Raw genomic sequence first — 11,687 nt, 5'->3', positions numbered from 1 at the left:
TTGCACGCTCTCTACAAGGGGGTATATGTTGCGCAAGTCGCATATGCCGCCTCTGTTTGGGAGCATCGCCTGGATAACTGTTTAATACTTCTTGCTCTCACTAGGGGTCAGCGCACTCCCCTGCTGGCACTATCTGGGGCATATCGAACCGTTGCTTCGGACGCTTTGCCAATTTTGGCTGGTATATTACCAATCGATCTAGAAATTAGGGAGGTGTTAACGAAGCAGCGATTAATCCGTGGATCCCCGGCCAACCACCTTGGTGTCGTCCTGACACCGGGTGGACCAGGAACTCTCCCAGGACTGCTCCGAACGATGAGGGACCTGTCGCTCAAAGAGTGGCAGGTCCGTTGGGATAGGTCGAGCAAGGGAAGATGGACCTTCTCCTTCTTCCCTTCAGTTAAACTCAGAATGGAAGGGGCCTTCCTCAAACTGGACCATCACGTTACGCAGCTCCTTTCAGGACATGGGGAATTCAGGGGAAGGCTTCACAGCCTTGCCCTGTCCACCCACCCCAATTGCGCTTGTGGCAATAATTACCAGTCGGCCGAGCACATTCTGTGGCACTGTGAGATTTTGAAGGATGCCAGAGACGAAATGATAGACGGTCTGAATGTCCCCATTAGACCGGTGTGGAACACCGATCTTGTTTCTAACAGTGTGAATTTCGAATGTTTGAGGAAGTTTACTAGGATCTGGGTTGAGAGATGGCCTGTGCTTAGAGTCGTTGACTAGTGTAATAATTGGGAACCCACGGTGTACTGCTCCTGCTCCATGACTTATTATTTTACAACTCTTTCATTATTGTATATGCTATTCTGTTTTTCTTATTTTATTATTCTTATCTTATTTCTTTTTTTTTACTGTACCAGCTGTTGCAGATGATTTCCATTCGTTTATATTTTGTTTTTTTTTTTTTTTAATTAACTTGTCTTGTACTTTTTAATTCTTATTTTCTGTTTTCTTTTCATATGTTTCTTTTTCCCTGTCTAAGGTTAACACACTGTTTTTCTTTTTACAGACACTGTAAGTACTCTTATATATCTGTGTTTACTAATTATCTCTCTTACTTTTCTTTGTTATCTTATTCAATACTTACTGTCCTCTTTACAGACCATGCAGATCTTATTTTTACACCTTTACTTTTGTTTTTACTTATTTACCGTTGCCCTTATGTGTCACTTTTTGGATTGATTATTGTTTTTCATTTTTCCTCTTATTTTCTCTTCTTTTTACATGTATTTTTTCCGGTTCTCTTTTCTTTTTTTTTTAGTAACAGCAACGAGTTTACAGGCGAGAACTGAACTCCGTTGTCTGTTTTGTTTTGTTTATTTTCCCCATTAGGGGTCGGATAACGGGCCTCGTCCCCGCATGCACGACTGGAGCTTCTTATTATTCTTTCTTACCGGGGGACTCCGCCAATCACCTGCGCCACCCCTGATGAGCGTTGGTGGTCAGAGGGGTGACTGTGCGGGCTGGGGTAACCTCCACCCTGCCTCCGACCTCCTGACGCTTCTTTCCCCTAGGTTCTTTAGTGTTTTATCCCTCTTTTTCCAATACTTATCTTCAGGGCACCACCGGGTGGTCGGCTAAGGGGTGTGGAAGTCCTGACCTGCACCAGTTGCCCCAACCACCACCAATTTCTCAACAGGACTGCCAGTCGTGGTTCGGCGAAACTCCCCCTTCACTCTATTGTTTATTTTACTTTTATGTGTTTACAGGTACTGGAGTGTGGGTCCCCTCCACCAACTATCTGCCTGACACTTAATCTTGATTTTTTTGTTGTTTATTTTTCTGTGTTGTCCTTAGTTTAGTACTTGTAAGCGCTTGCATACCGCTTCATAACACCGTATGCGGGGACTTTGAAGGCCTAGCTTCATTTATATAAATTGTAGAGCCTTTTATTCAAAAAAATTAGATTCATGCGAGAGCTCCGAAGGGGTGACCATAAGTCACCTATACCGGGGTGGGACAGGGTGGGTGTACCTTCAAAGCCCGCAGTGTGTAAAGGGGCGGACGTGGTGAGCCAGGCGGGTCGGCGGGAGAACCCCCATCAGTGGAGGAGAGGGCTTGCTCCGTCGTAAGCGGCAGGTGGGGCATTCATGGCTGATTTTCCTGCTGATGGTACGGAGGCGCAGGATGAAAAAGCTGCACCGGATCTCGGCCACAGTTTTCTCCGTGCTTGGATGGTCCGCCTTTTCATGGTAGTGGCGGATCAGCAGTCGGGCGTATGGATCGGAGCCATCCAAGATCACGGGGGTCTTCGCCACGCTCGTGCTTCCAGTGAGCTCCCTCAGCCGTGAGCCCATCCGCAAAACGTCATCAGGTCCGAGGAAGGGGGCCAAACTGACGAGACGACTGGCGGCAGGTAGCGCCTGGCTGCGACGGATGGTGTGCAGGTCAGTGGAGAAGGCGTCTTCTTGGGACCTTCTCACCCATCTGCGCTCCGCCTCCGTCAGCTCGTCTGCTCGTAAGGAGCCTTCAGGGGGTCGGCTTGGGCCCGTCCAACAGCGCCTGATGAAGCGTAGCACCCACGCTGTAGCCCGGATCAGCCGGTGCCATGACGAGAACCTCTCGACCAGAGGTAGGGCCTCTCCGGCTGTGGTGATGTGCCCGACGTAGTGTCGGGGCCGGGTCTCGAGGGTCTGGTCGTCTGGCTTTGTGAGGGTGCGATTGGCTATGGAGGTGAGTTCATCTATTTCGCCCAACCTGTTGGACACGAACGCAGAGTACGTGCGCGGATCGGTGCGTAACCAGCACAGCACTGTGGTCGAGTCCGTCCAGAAGATGGTTGAAGCTATCCTCGCTTGGCTCTCCAACCGGATGGTTCTGGCCAATCTGGCCGCCATGAGTGCGGACTGCAGCTCAAGGCGGGGTATGGATAGCGGCTTGAGAGGTGCCACCTTACATTTGCTGGCGATTAAGGTGGCTTTTAGGGTGCCTTGCACTTCCTCCACGAAGTAGGCGACGGCACAGCAAGCTTGCTCCGAGGCGTCGCAGAAGAGGTGCAGGGTCACGCTGCTTGACCTCTGTCGGAGCGACCGTCGTGGGATGGAGACGCTGCTTTCCTGGAGCAGGCTCATCCAGTCCCTCCAGCGTTCAGCGTGCTCCGAGGTGATGTGGTCGTCCCATCCAACGCTAGAACGCCACACGGCTTGCAGTAGGATCTTCGACCGTATGGTGAGGCAGGAGACGAAGCCCACCGGGTCGATGATCTTCATCACGATGGAGAGGAGCTGCCGCTTTGTAGGCCGTGTGGCTTCCTCTAGACTGGCCGCTTCCAGGAAAGTGTAGATGAAGCGGTCGGTAGATGGGTCCCACACCAGTCCCAGGACCCTCTCGGTCTCGCTGCTCCCGCTGCTGATAGCTACCGTGGAGTTGGCGCGGTCTTCAGGGGGCACATCGGCGATGGCGCCCAGGCTGTTTGAGGCCCAGTTCGTAAGGTGGAACCCTCCCTTTGCAAGGAGGGCCCTTACGTCTCGGACTAGGGCAGCAGCTTCGTCAGGGTTGTCCACTGCGTCCAGGTAATCGTCCATGTAAAACCGTGAACGAATGGCTGCTGCGGCGGCCGGGTACTGGTGCTCGTACTGACCGGCCACCCTGTCCCGCACGTACTGGGCACTGCTGGGCGAGCAGGTAGCCCCAAACATCATGGACGCCAGCTGGTAGGTGTCCGGCTGTTGCCGGTCCGGCGACCTCCACAGGTAAAGTTGCGAAGACTGGTCCTCTTTCCTGATTTGGATCCTCAGGAACATCTCCTGGATGTCGGCGGCGATGGCTATACCGCCTTCCCGGAATCGGAGGATGTTCCCCAGGAGAGAGGACAGCAGGTCAGGGCCAGTGAGCAGTTGGTCGTTAAGTGACGTCCCTCGGCATCGGCTGGCGGCGTCGAACACAACCCTTATCTTCCCTGGCTTGTTCGGGTTGGTGACGGCGAAGTGGGGAAGATACCACTTCCGTGGGGCAGGGAGCGACGCCTCATTGGGGGAGAGGCGTCTGGCGTAGCCTTTGGCGACAAGCTGCGTCATTTTGTCATTGTACGCCGCTGCCAGGGTTGCGTCCGCTGCGAGCTTTTTCTCGAGGGACTGGAGCCGCTTCAGCGCACACTGCCGGTTGTCGGGTAGTGTGGCGTCAGGGTGTCTCCACAGGAGGCCAGTTTCCCACCGCCCAGAAGGTAGGGGGCGGGTGGTTTCTGCCATTAATGCCATGGCCTTTGTGTCCATGGCATTGACTCTCACCGCAGACGTGACGCCGAGGGAGTCGACGGCAAAGTTGGATGTTACCAACTCCCTCAGGCGGGCATCTGCAGCGGTCTCCGACTGGAGGGCCAGTGTGGTAGCTGGCCCGTCATTGCTGAGGCTCGAGCCTCCGTGGGCGATCCACCCCAAAGCGGTCCGTGACACTATTCGAGTAGTGCTATTCTCACGGACCTCTCTTGACACGATAAGGTGGGCATTATCCTGCCCGATCAAGAGTTTTGGGGTGACGCGTCTTCCAGGAACGCGCTGCTCCGGCAGGCTCAGGTCAGCTACTGTGTGGGCGGTGATGGTGAAGGTGGATTCCAATCCAGCGCCCCGGATCGTCAGCTTCACGCGTTGGGAGCGGGCGTCGGAGGTACACATCCCCTTCGCCCCGTGCAGCCGCAGACTGTGGACTGGGCCGCGTGCGCCGATCTGCGTTGCGGTGTCAGCGTCGATGAGGGTGATGGTGGATCCCTCATCCAGAAGAGCGAACGTTGACACTTCCCCGTCCGTGGGGCCCCGCAACACAACCGGCACTATTTTTAACAGCACGCGGCTGTCCACTGTCTGGCGTCAAAGGTTCACCTCCGCGACCGTCTCCCGGTGGAGCAGCCGATGATGCGGGTAGCGACACTCACCCACACCACACCACACTGTCTCCTTGCAGTCCCTGGAGTGGTGCGACTCCAAGCACTTGCGGCACAAATTGTTAGTGCGGACTGTCTCCCACCGGAGGGAGAGGGGTTTTGAGATAAACTCGCGGCACTCCCGAGTTCTGTGTGGCTCACCGCACTGAGCGCACGCACTTTTCACTTTGTTTTTCTTCACTACGGGTGGTGGTGGGCGGTTGGCCTTCCCCTCTGGCGGTGTGGCCACAGCGTTGGCCAGCACATGCTCCCGGCGCCCTTTGCCGGATCTCAAGGGATCCACCATCCCGCTGACCGGGATCACGCCGGCGACGCCCCTCAGAAATGCTGCCAACTGGAGGATGGTGGACTGGGTTGTTTGCCCCAGCATCCGCAGCTCCAGCAGCCAGGCCATCCTCAATGTGCATGGCATCTTGGCAGTGATGTCGGCCAGCAGGGCGGGGTTGGTGAGGTAGCCTCCCGTCCTCAAGTCCCGCAGGGAAGCCACCAGGTTCTGGATTGTCCCGGAGAAGTCAGCAATCTCCTCCAAGGTGGCTTCGGCAGACAGGAAGGGCAGCTTCCTCACCTTGTCCAGCATAAGGTTCGCTATCGAACCCGATCCGCCGTACCGCTCCTCCAGGGTCGAAATGATTTCGGGCACGCGGTCCGGGTTCAGTAGGAGCGAGTATACGTTTTCCCTCGCCTTCCCCTTAAGCGCACGCTGCAATCGTATGAGATTCTCGCTCAGCGTGAGCTTGCAGGTCGAGGTGGATTGCTCGTACTGCGCAATCCAGGCCGGCCATTCGAGGGGGTCGCCCGAGAATATGGGGAGGTCCTTGGCGGTGGACTGCCGGGCAATGAGGGCGGTCATCCGAAGGTCCTCCTCTACTGAGGGACGAGGGCTGTCCTGGGCGCGCGTGGAGTGGATGGCGTCAGCCAGCAGGGTGCTCAGCTGTGCCAGGAACGGGTCGGCGCCTTGTCGGACCCACTCGCTGGTGTGATGGGCAGTCTCATCGGCGGTCGGCTGCGGGGGAAACAGCGGCGAGAAGCTCTGAGATGAGGCGCCAGGGTAACCGACAGGAGGTGCGCCAGGGTAGGCACCAGGATGTGCTGCAGCGGGCGCAGCAGAGGGTCCGCCAGGGGGCTCAGTAGGGTAGGCAGCGGGATGCGCACCAGGGGGCGCGCCAGGGTGCTCGCCAGGGCAGGCGCCAGGATGCGCAGCAGCGGGCGCAGCAGGGGGCCCGCCAGGGGAGGCGGCAGAGTGCGCACCAGGGGCCGCACCAGGGTAGGCGGCAGGGTGCGCACCAGGGGGCGCGCCAGGGTGCTCGCCAGGGCAGGCGCCAGGATGCGCAGCAGCGGGCGCAGCAGGGGGCCCGCCAGGGTAGGCGGCAGGATGTGCACCAGGGGCCGCACCAGGGTAGGCGGCAGGGTGCGCACCAGGGGCCGCACCAGGGTAGGCGGCAGGGTGCGCACCAGGGGCCGCACCAGGGTAGGCGGCAGGATGCGCACCAGGGGCCGCACCAGGGTAGGCGGCAGGGTGCGCACCAGGGGCCGCACCAGGGTAGGCGGCAGGGTGCGCACCAGGGGCCGCACCAGGGTAGGCGGCAGGGTGCGCACCAGGGGCCGCACCAGGGTAGGCGGCAGGATGCGCACCAGGGGCCGCACCAGGGTAGGCGGCAGGGTGCGCACCAGGGGCCGCACCAGGGTAGGCGGCAGGATGCGCAGCAGCGGGCGCAGCAGGGGGCCCGCCAGGGTAGGCGGCAGGGTGCGCACCAGGGGCCGCACCAGGGTAGGCGGCAGGATGCGCACCAGGGGCCGCACCAGGGTAGGCGGCAGGGTGCGCACCAGGGGCCGCACCAGGGTAGGCGGCAGGGTGCGCACCAGGGGCCGCACCAGGGTAGGCGCCCAGGTGGGTGCCAGGGGGGTCCGCCCCTGGCAGGTACTGCGTCGCGGTGGGGAGGGCTGCGAGCAGCACAGCGAGCTGCCTGCTCATTGTCCGGTTCGCCTTCCGGAGCTGCCTGACCGTGTCCTCTGTTGTGATTGAATCCTCCTCTGCATCGGAGGACGGTGCGCTGTCAGGACCGGCAAAGTGAGTGTCAGCAGGGCTGGCAGCGCGTGGGGCGGCAGGTCCGGCAGGGTCAGGGCCGGCAGGGCCGGCAGGGTGAGGGCCGGCAGGGCCGGCGGGGTGAGGGCCTGTCACCAGCTCCACGTCGGGTTGTGAATCTGGGGTGGAGGCTGAAGCCTCGCGGCCACTCCGCAGGGACGGCATCTTGGAACGTCACTGGAAGGCGTGAAGGAGTGAAGGCGTGAAGAGGCGATCGCGGCTCGAAGGACCATGTACGGGACGGCACTGTAGTCGCCGGCCGCACAGACGATATAGCGGGAGTGGCCGGCTGGCCGCTTCGACGCCTTGGAAGGGAAGGTCGGGAAAAAGTAGGGAGAATGTTGAAAAAATGGAAAAAATGGGGAAAAATATGGGGAAAATGAAAATGGGGAAAAATGTGGTTAGAAATGGGGAAAAATTACGAAAGGGAAAAATGGGGAAATTGTGGGGGGAAATGGGGAAAAATATAGGGAAAAGGGAGAAATGGGGAAAATGTGGGAGAAAGGTATAAGGCAGGGGGGAGGAAGGTAGGGGGGAACCTGCGCCCTGACTAGGGACGCTTCGACTATTGTGAAAGTTTCTTCTTGATGAACACCAGGGAGCCGGGAGAAAGAAGAAGGCCAGGTTGCAGTGAAGGTCCAGGGCAGAAGAGGCTTGAAGAAGGCAGTCAGGGCAGTCCAGGAGAGATGTTGATCGTTCGATGGTTGCTGGCTCTCTGCCGAATTGCACAAGTTGTCCGCCTTTTAAAGGACCAACGGGCCTAGCTCTCCCTTTGTTAGCGACAAATTCCGAGAATTATTTTTGGGTTCCCGGAATTTGTCACAGGAGAGAGCGCCGTTGTTGCGTAACTTGGAAGGGGACGATTTCGACTAGGTCCCTGACTGTTCTTCAACCCACTTTTCCCGGGTCATTTTTATTTAAATACATTTTTGTGAGTTTGCACAAATTACATATTAAAAGGGGGAATTGCCATCCAAAAGGCAGTTTTGCACAATATTCAATTTTGTGCAAACGGCAAGTTTTGTAAAGGAAACTGCGTTTGCACAATTTCAAACTTTGTGCAAATTTACATTATTAAAGGGAGTTGGTATTAAAGGGGAAGACTTGCACAATATTCAATTTTGTGCAAACGGCAAGTTTTGTAAAGGAAACCGCGTCTGCACAATTTCAAATTTCATGCAAATCTTCCATGTTTTGTACAGATTTAATATAAGAAGGTATTTGGGGGGTCAAGCCTTTGTTTTTTGTCTATAATGATGACTGCTTGACCCCGTGGTTTTATTTATTGATCAGTTTTTCATATAAGATTTACAGTTTTACACAAGTGCAGATAAGATTACAGATTTTTATAGAGAGAATTTTGTTGCCTAAATTCGAATATGCGCAGAGGTGAGTTTGTAAAGGAACTGCCTCTGCGTAAATTCAGATTTATTAAAATTAATTTAAGTCGGTGGAGGTACGTCCGGTACAGCACTGTATGCGTCGGACAGCGGGGTTTGCAGTATTGGTGCGGGTGGACGAGGGGCAAGGGGCAAGGGCCGAAGGGATGATCACATCTGGTGAATGTTCAAAGCACTGGTTTCGTATTATAGACACTGGAATTCACACATCTTAGGATTAACAATATTATTTGTCACCTATTCTTAAAGTCGTTATACGTCCACACTGGTCACAGTAAAATTAGTTTTTAGTACACTTAAGCAACTTGAATACAGTATGGAACATTTATTGACACTTTTAAGGGCGGAATATATGAAATATCTATTGTAATTGTCGAAGAATGACGAGACCGACCAAGGCGCGTCAGGCTGCTCCGAGAGCCCGACACATTGAATAAATTGTTAAAAAAAGCATGTTTTCTGGATATTTATTTATTACAAAGTTTTTATAGCCTAATAAATCTATTTTTATTAATAGATGTATTTAAAAATATGTTTTTTTGTTTCGACTGAGGAATTAACCTCCATCCCCAGGGGCTGTACTCAACCGGGTTAAAATTTGAGCCATAATCGATTCGGTTGGACCGACATTCATTTCGTAAATTAACTGCTGTAATGTCACCCAATTTCATTTATCACTATAAGTTGATAGAATGCATTGTCATCGAATCTATACGAGTATATCTGCCGTGTTTCAGCTCAATCTGATGTCAGGAAGTGGGATAATTTCCATTTTCAAGATTTTCATTCATTCACTCACTAAAATAAAAACGAAATTAAAATAGATGTATTTAAAAAAAACAAGTAACACATTGTGAAATAAACACTTAAAAAAATAATCTAAATGGTAGATACTATCAGTATCGCCCTTTCCGTTAATCACATTTCAGAACTTGAGACGGTTGCTTGAAACGCCTTCAGCCTTGTATAATGATTTATATCTGAATAGTCAGGTACTTAAAAACTTTCCACTTCCCACCTTATCCCCCTCCCCACCCCACCTCACAACATAAACCCAATTTTTTTTCTTTTTTTTTCATCCATTTGTACAATTTTTTTTGAACACTACAGATTAGGGTCTATGTCGTTATAATTGTACCGTTTACGCAATGTATTTGCAGTGACAAAAACCTAATAGTGCGTTTTAGGATATGAAATTTAAATAAACTGACAACAACTAAAGATAAGAAAAGAAAAGAAATAAAGGAAGGAAAAGAAAAGGAAGAAAATAATATAATAGATTAAAACATAAAGAGAAGCTTATTAAAAATAATAATAATAATTATTCCTACATACAGATATCGTATATATACATCAAAATTTTAAGGTCTGTTTGTTTATTGCTTTTGTTATCTTATGCTACATAGGTATTTTGATTATAATATAAAAACAAGAAATTAGTTACATAATAAAGTTAACTGTCGTTTGTTCAGCATTCTTATGAAAATAATAGGTAGGTACATTTACTAAAGAATTAAGTAATTATATGTATACAAATCTGAATAATGACAATGGCAGTGAAAGGTTGACACTTTTCACACGGTAATAGTACTCCACACTTGTAATTATTAGTAATTACGAGTACAAAAGCCACGAGGCGAAGGCCTATTTCAACTCCACACTACAGCCACTATATTATTTTTCTGTGACATGTTATTAAAGGATTAATCAGCCAGTAATCAATGTAATAAGTGATTACTCGCTGCTGCCTGTAACGACACCGAACATTGTTATTAAAATTAATGATTACCAATCACAGCTAAAGACAGACACGAACGAACGAAGGAGAACGGGAGTAAATGCCTTTGGCCTCAAATGATTGGTCCTACGAGACGGATAAAACTAGCAGTGGGCGATTTTTTTTTTAATTTTGCAAATTGCTCAAATGGAGCCAGAATTTTAGTACTGGTACTACATTGGATAATACTTATTAACTACTTAGATTCAGTAGACGTTATGTTATCAAATGTACTATTTTCGGTTGTCTGCCATAATTATTCCTGCGTGAAATTTTCTGCTTTCAATGAGATTAAATTTGCTTTGAATTGTCATTTAAATTTTCAAAATTGAACTGATGGTTCAGAAAAGCGATGAAGTAGGTTCCCAATAATATAGTAGACAGAGATGTGCAAAATGGGTACCAAAAACCATTTGAAATGCAAAATGGAAATGGGTCAAAACTTTTCCATTTGAAAATGCAAAATGCAAAATGGTTTTTAGAAAAGCATTTAAAATGCAAAATGCAAAATACCTTTTTCAAAATGCATTGAAAATGCAAAATGGTTTCTCAGGTCAAACAATCAAAATAATTATAGAATTTTTAAACAACTTTGTCATTTGATAATGGACATCAATGTAGAACAACTTGTGGAATAACAAATCATACATACTGATATGTACTGTGTAAAAAACAATTGAATTTGAGTGGAATATAATAGAATCTATAATTAACTAAAAATTGTCATTTTTAATGATTTTTTCATAAGGCCATCATCATTAATTTGTGTACTAACCCTCTAGTGAGGGGACATCCACCACTGAACAGTAAAGAAATACAGGACAGTGAGACAATCAGACAATATAAAATGTTGTTTTCTAGTGCGCACCCAATATTTGATCATAGATTGTCACAGAAAACTCCAAGCAGGCGCACTAGAAAACCCACAGATAATATGATACAACTTTGAGAAAACCAATATATATTCTATATTATGTAGCCTTAGCCATTATTAGATTTTAGAAGAACGAGCTTCTCAAAAACATCATCACTCATTTTTCGTCTATGAGGTTTCATGATTATACCTCCATTTGAAAAGAGACATTCAACTGGTGCTAAACTCGGAAGACAGTATTGCATTTGATGAACATGTGCCTAACAGTAGAGTAGTCATGGAACATTTCAAAATCGGTTAATTTGTCTTGAAGGTATTGCAAGGCTTCTAAATCTGGAGTTCCTGCTGTTGCTGCGGAAGAATCAGATGAATCTTCATTATCTTCGAAAAAAATAAGATTCACCTGTACAAGACTATTAGTTCCAATTTGTGGATTTACATAACATTTTTTGGTATTTTCTTTTAATTTCCTTATTTGTAGTAAAAACAGTGAACGGACTCTGTCCTTCTGTTCTTTAGGTGTCCACTTCATTTTAAAAAATGGATACGACACTGTAGCGCAAATTGTACTTGTAGTAGCGACCATGTTTCCTTTTAAAACCTTTGAACAAGTTGAGTAAGTGGCGGGAACATTTCCAACATCTTTGAAGGAAATACTTCATTTT

General features: G+C 50.0%; 1 protein-coding gene across 1 annotated transcript; it reads right to left on the bottom strand.

The window, feature by feature from the left end:
* Positions 1–1,988: 1,988 nt before the first annotated feature.
* LOC149410529 (uncharacterized) lies at positions 1,989–7,136 on the bottom strand. The gene is made up of 3 exons (XM_089648278.1): positions 6,749–7,136; positions 4,880–5,977; positions 1,989–4,777 (listed from the first exon to the last, which is right to left on the bottom strand). The coding sequence occupies exons 1-3, from the start codon at positions 7,134–7,136 to the stop codon at positions 1,989–1,991; spliced, it is 4,275 nt and encodes a 1,424-aa protein (XP_089504404.1).
* Positions 7,137–11,687: the final 4,551 nt, after the last annotated feature.

Source organism: Hesperophylax consimilis, chromosome 27 (assembly GCF_061612785.1).
Source record: "Hesperophylax consimilis isolate HC1 chromosome 27, BYU_Hcon_1.0, whole genome shotgun sequence".
Lineage (NCBI taxonomy): Eukaryota > Metazoa > Arthropoda > Insecta > Trichoptera > Limnephilidae > Hesperophylax > Hesperophylax consimilis.
The sequence above is the reverse complement of the archived record's forward strand: the minus strand, read 5'-3'. Positions and strand labels throughout refer to the sequence as shown.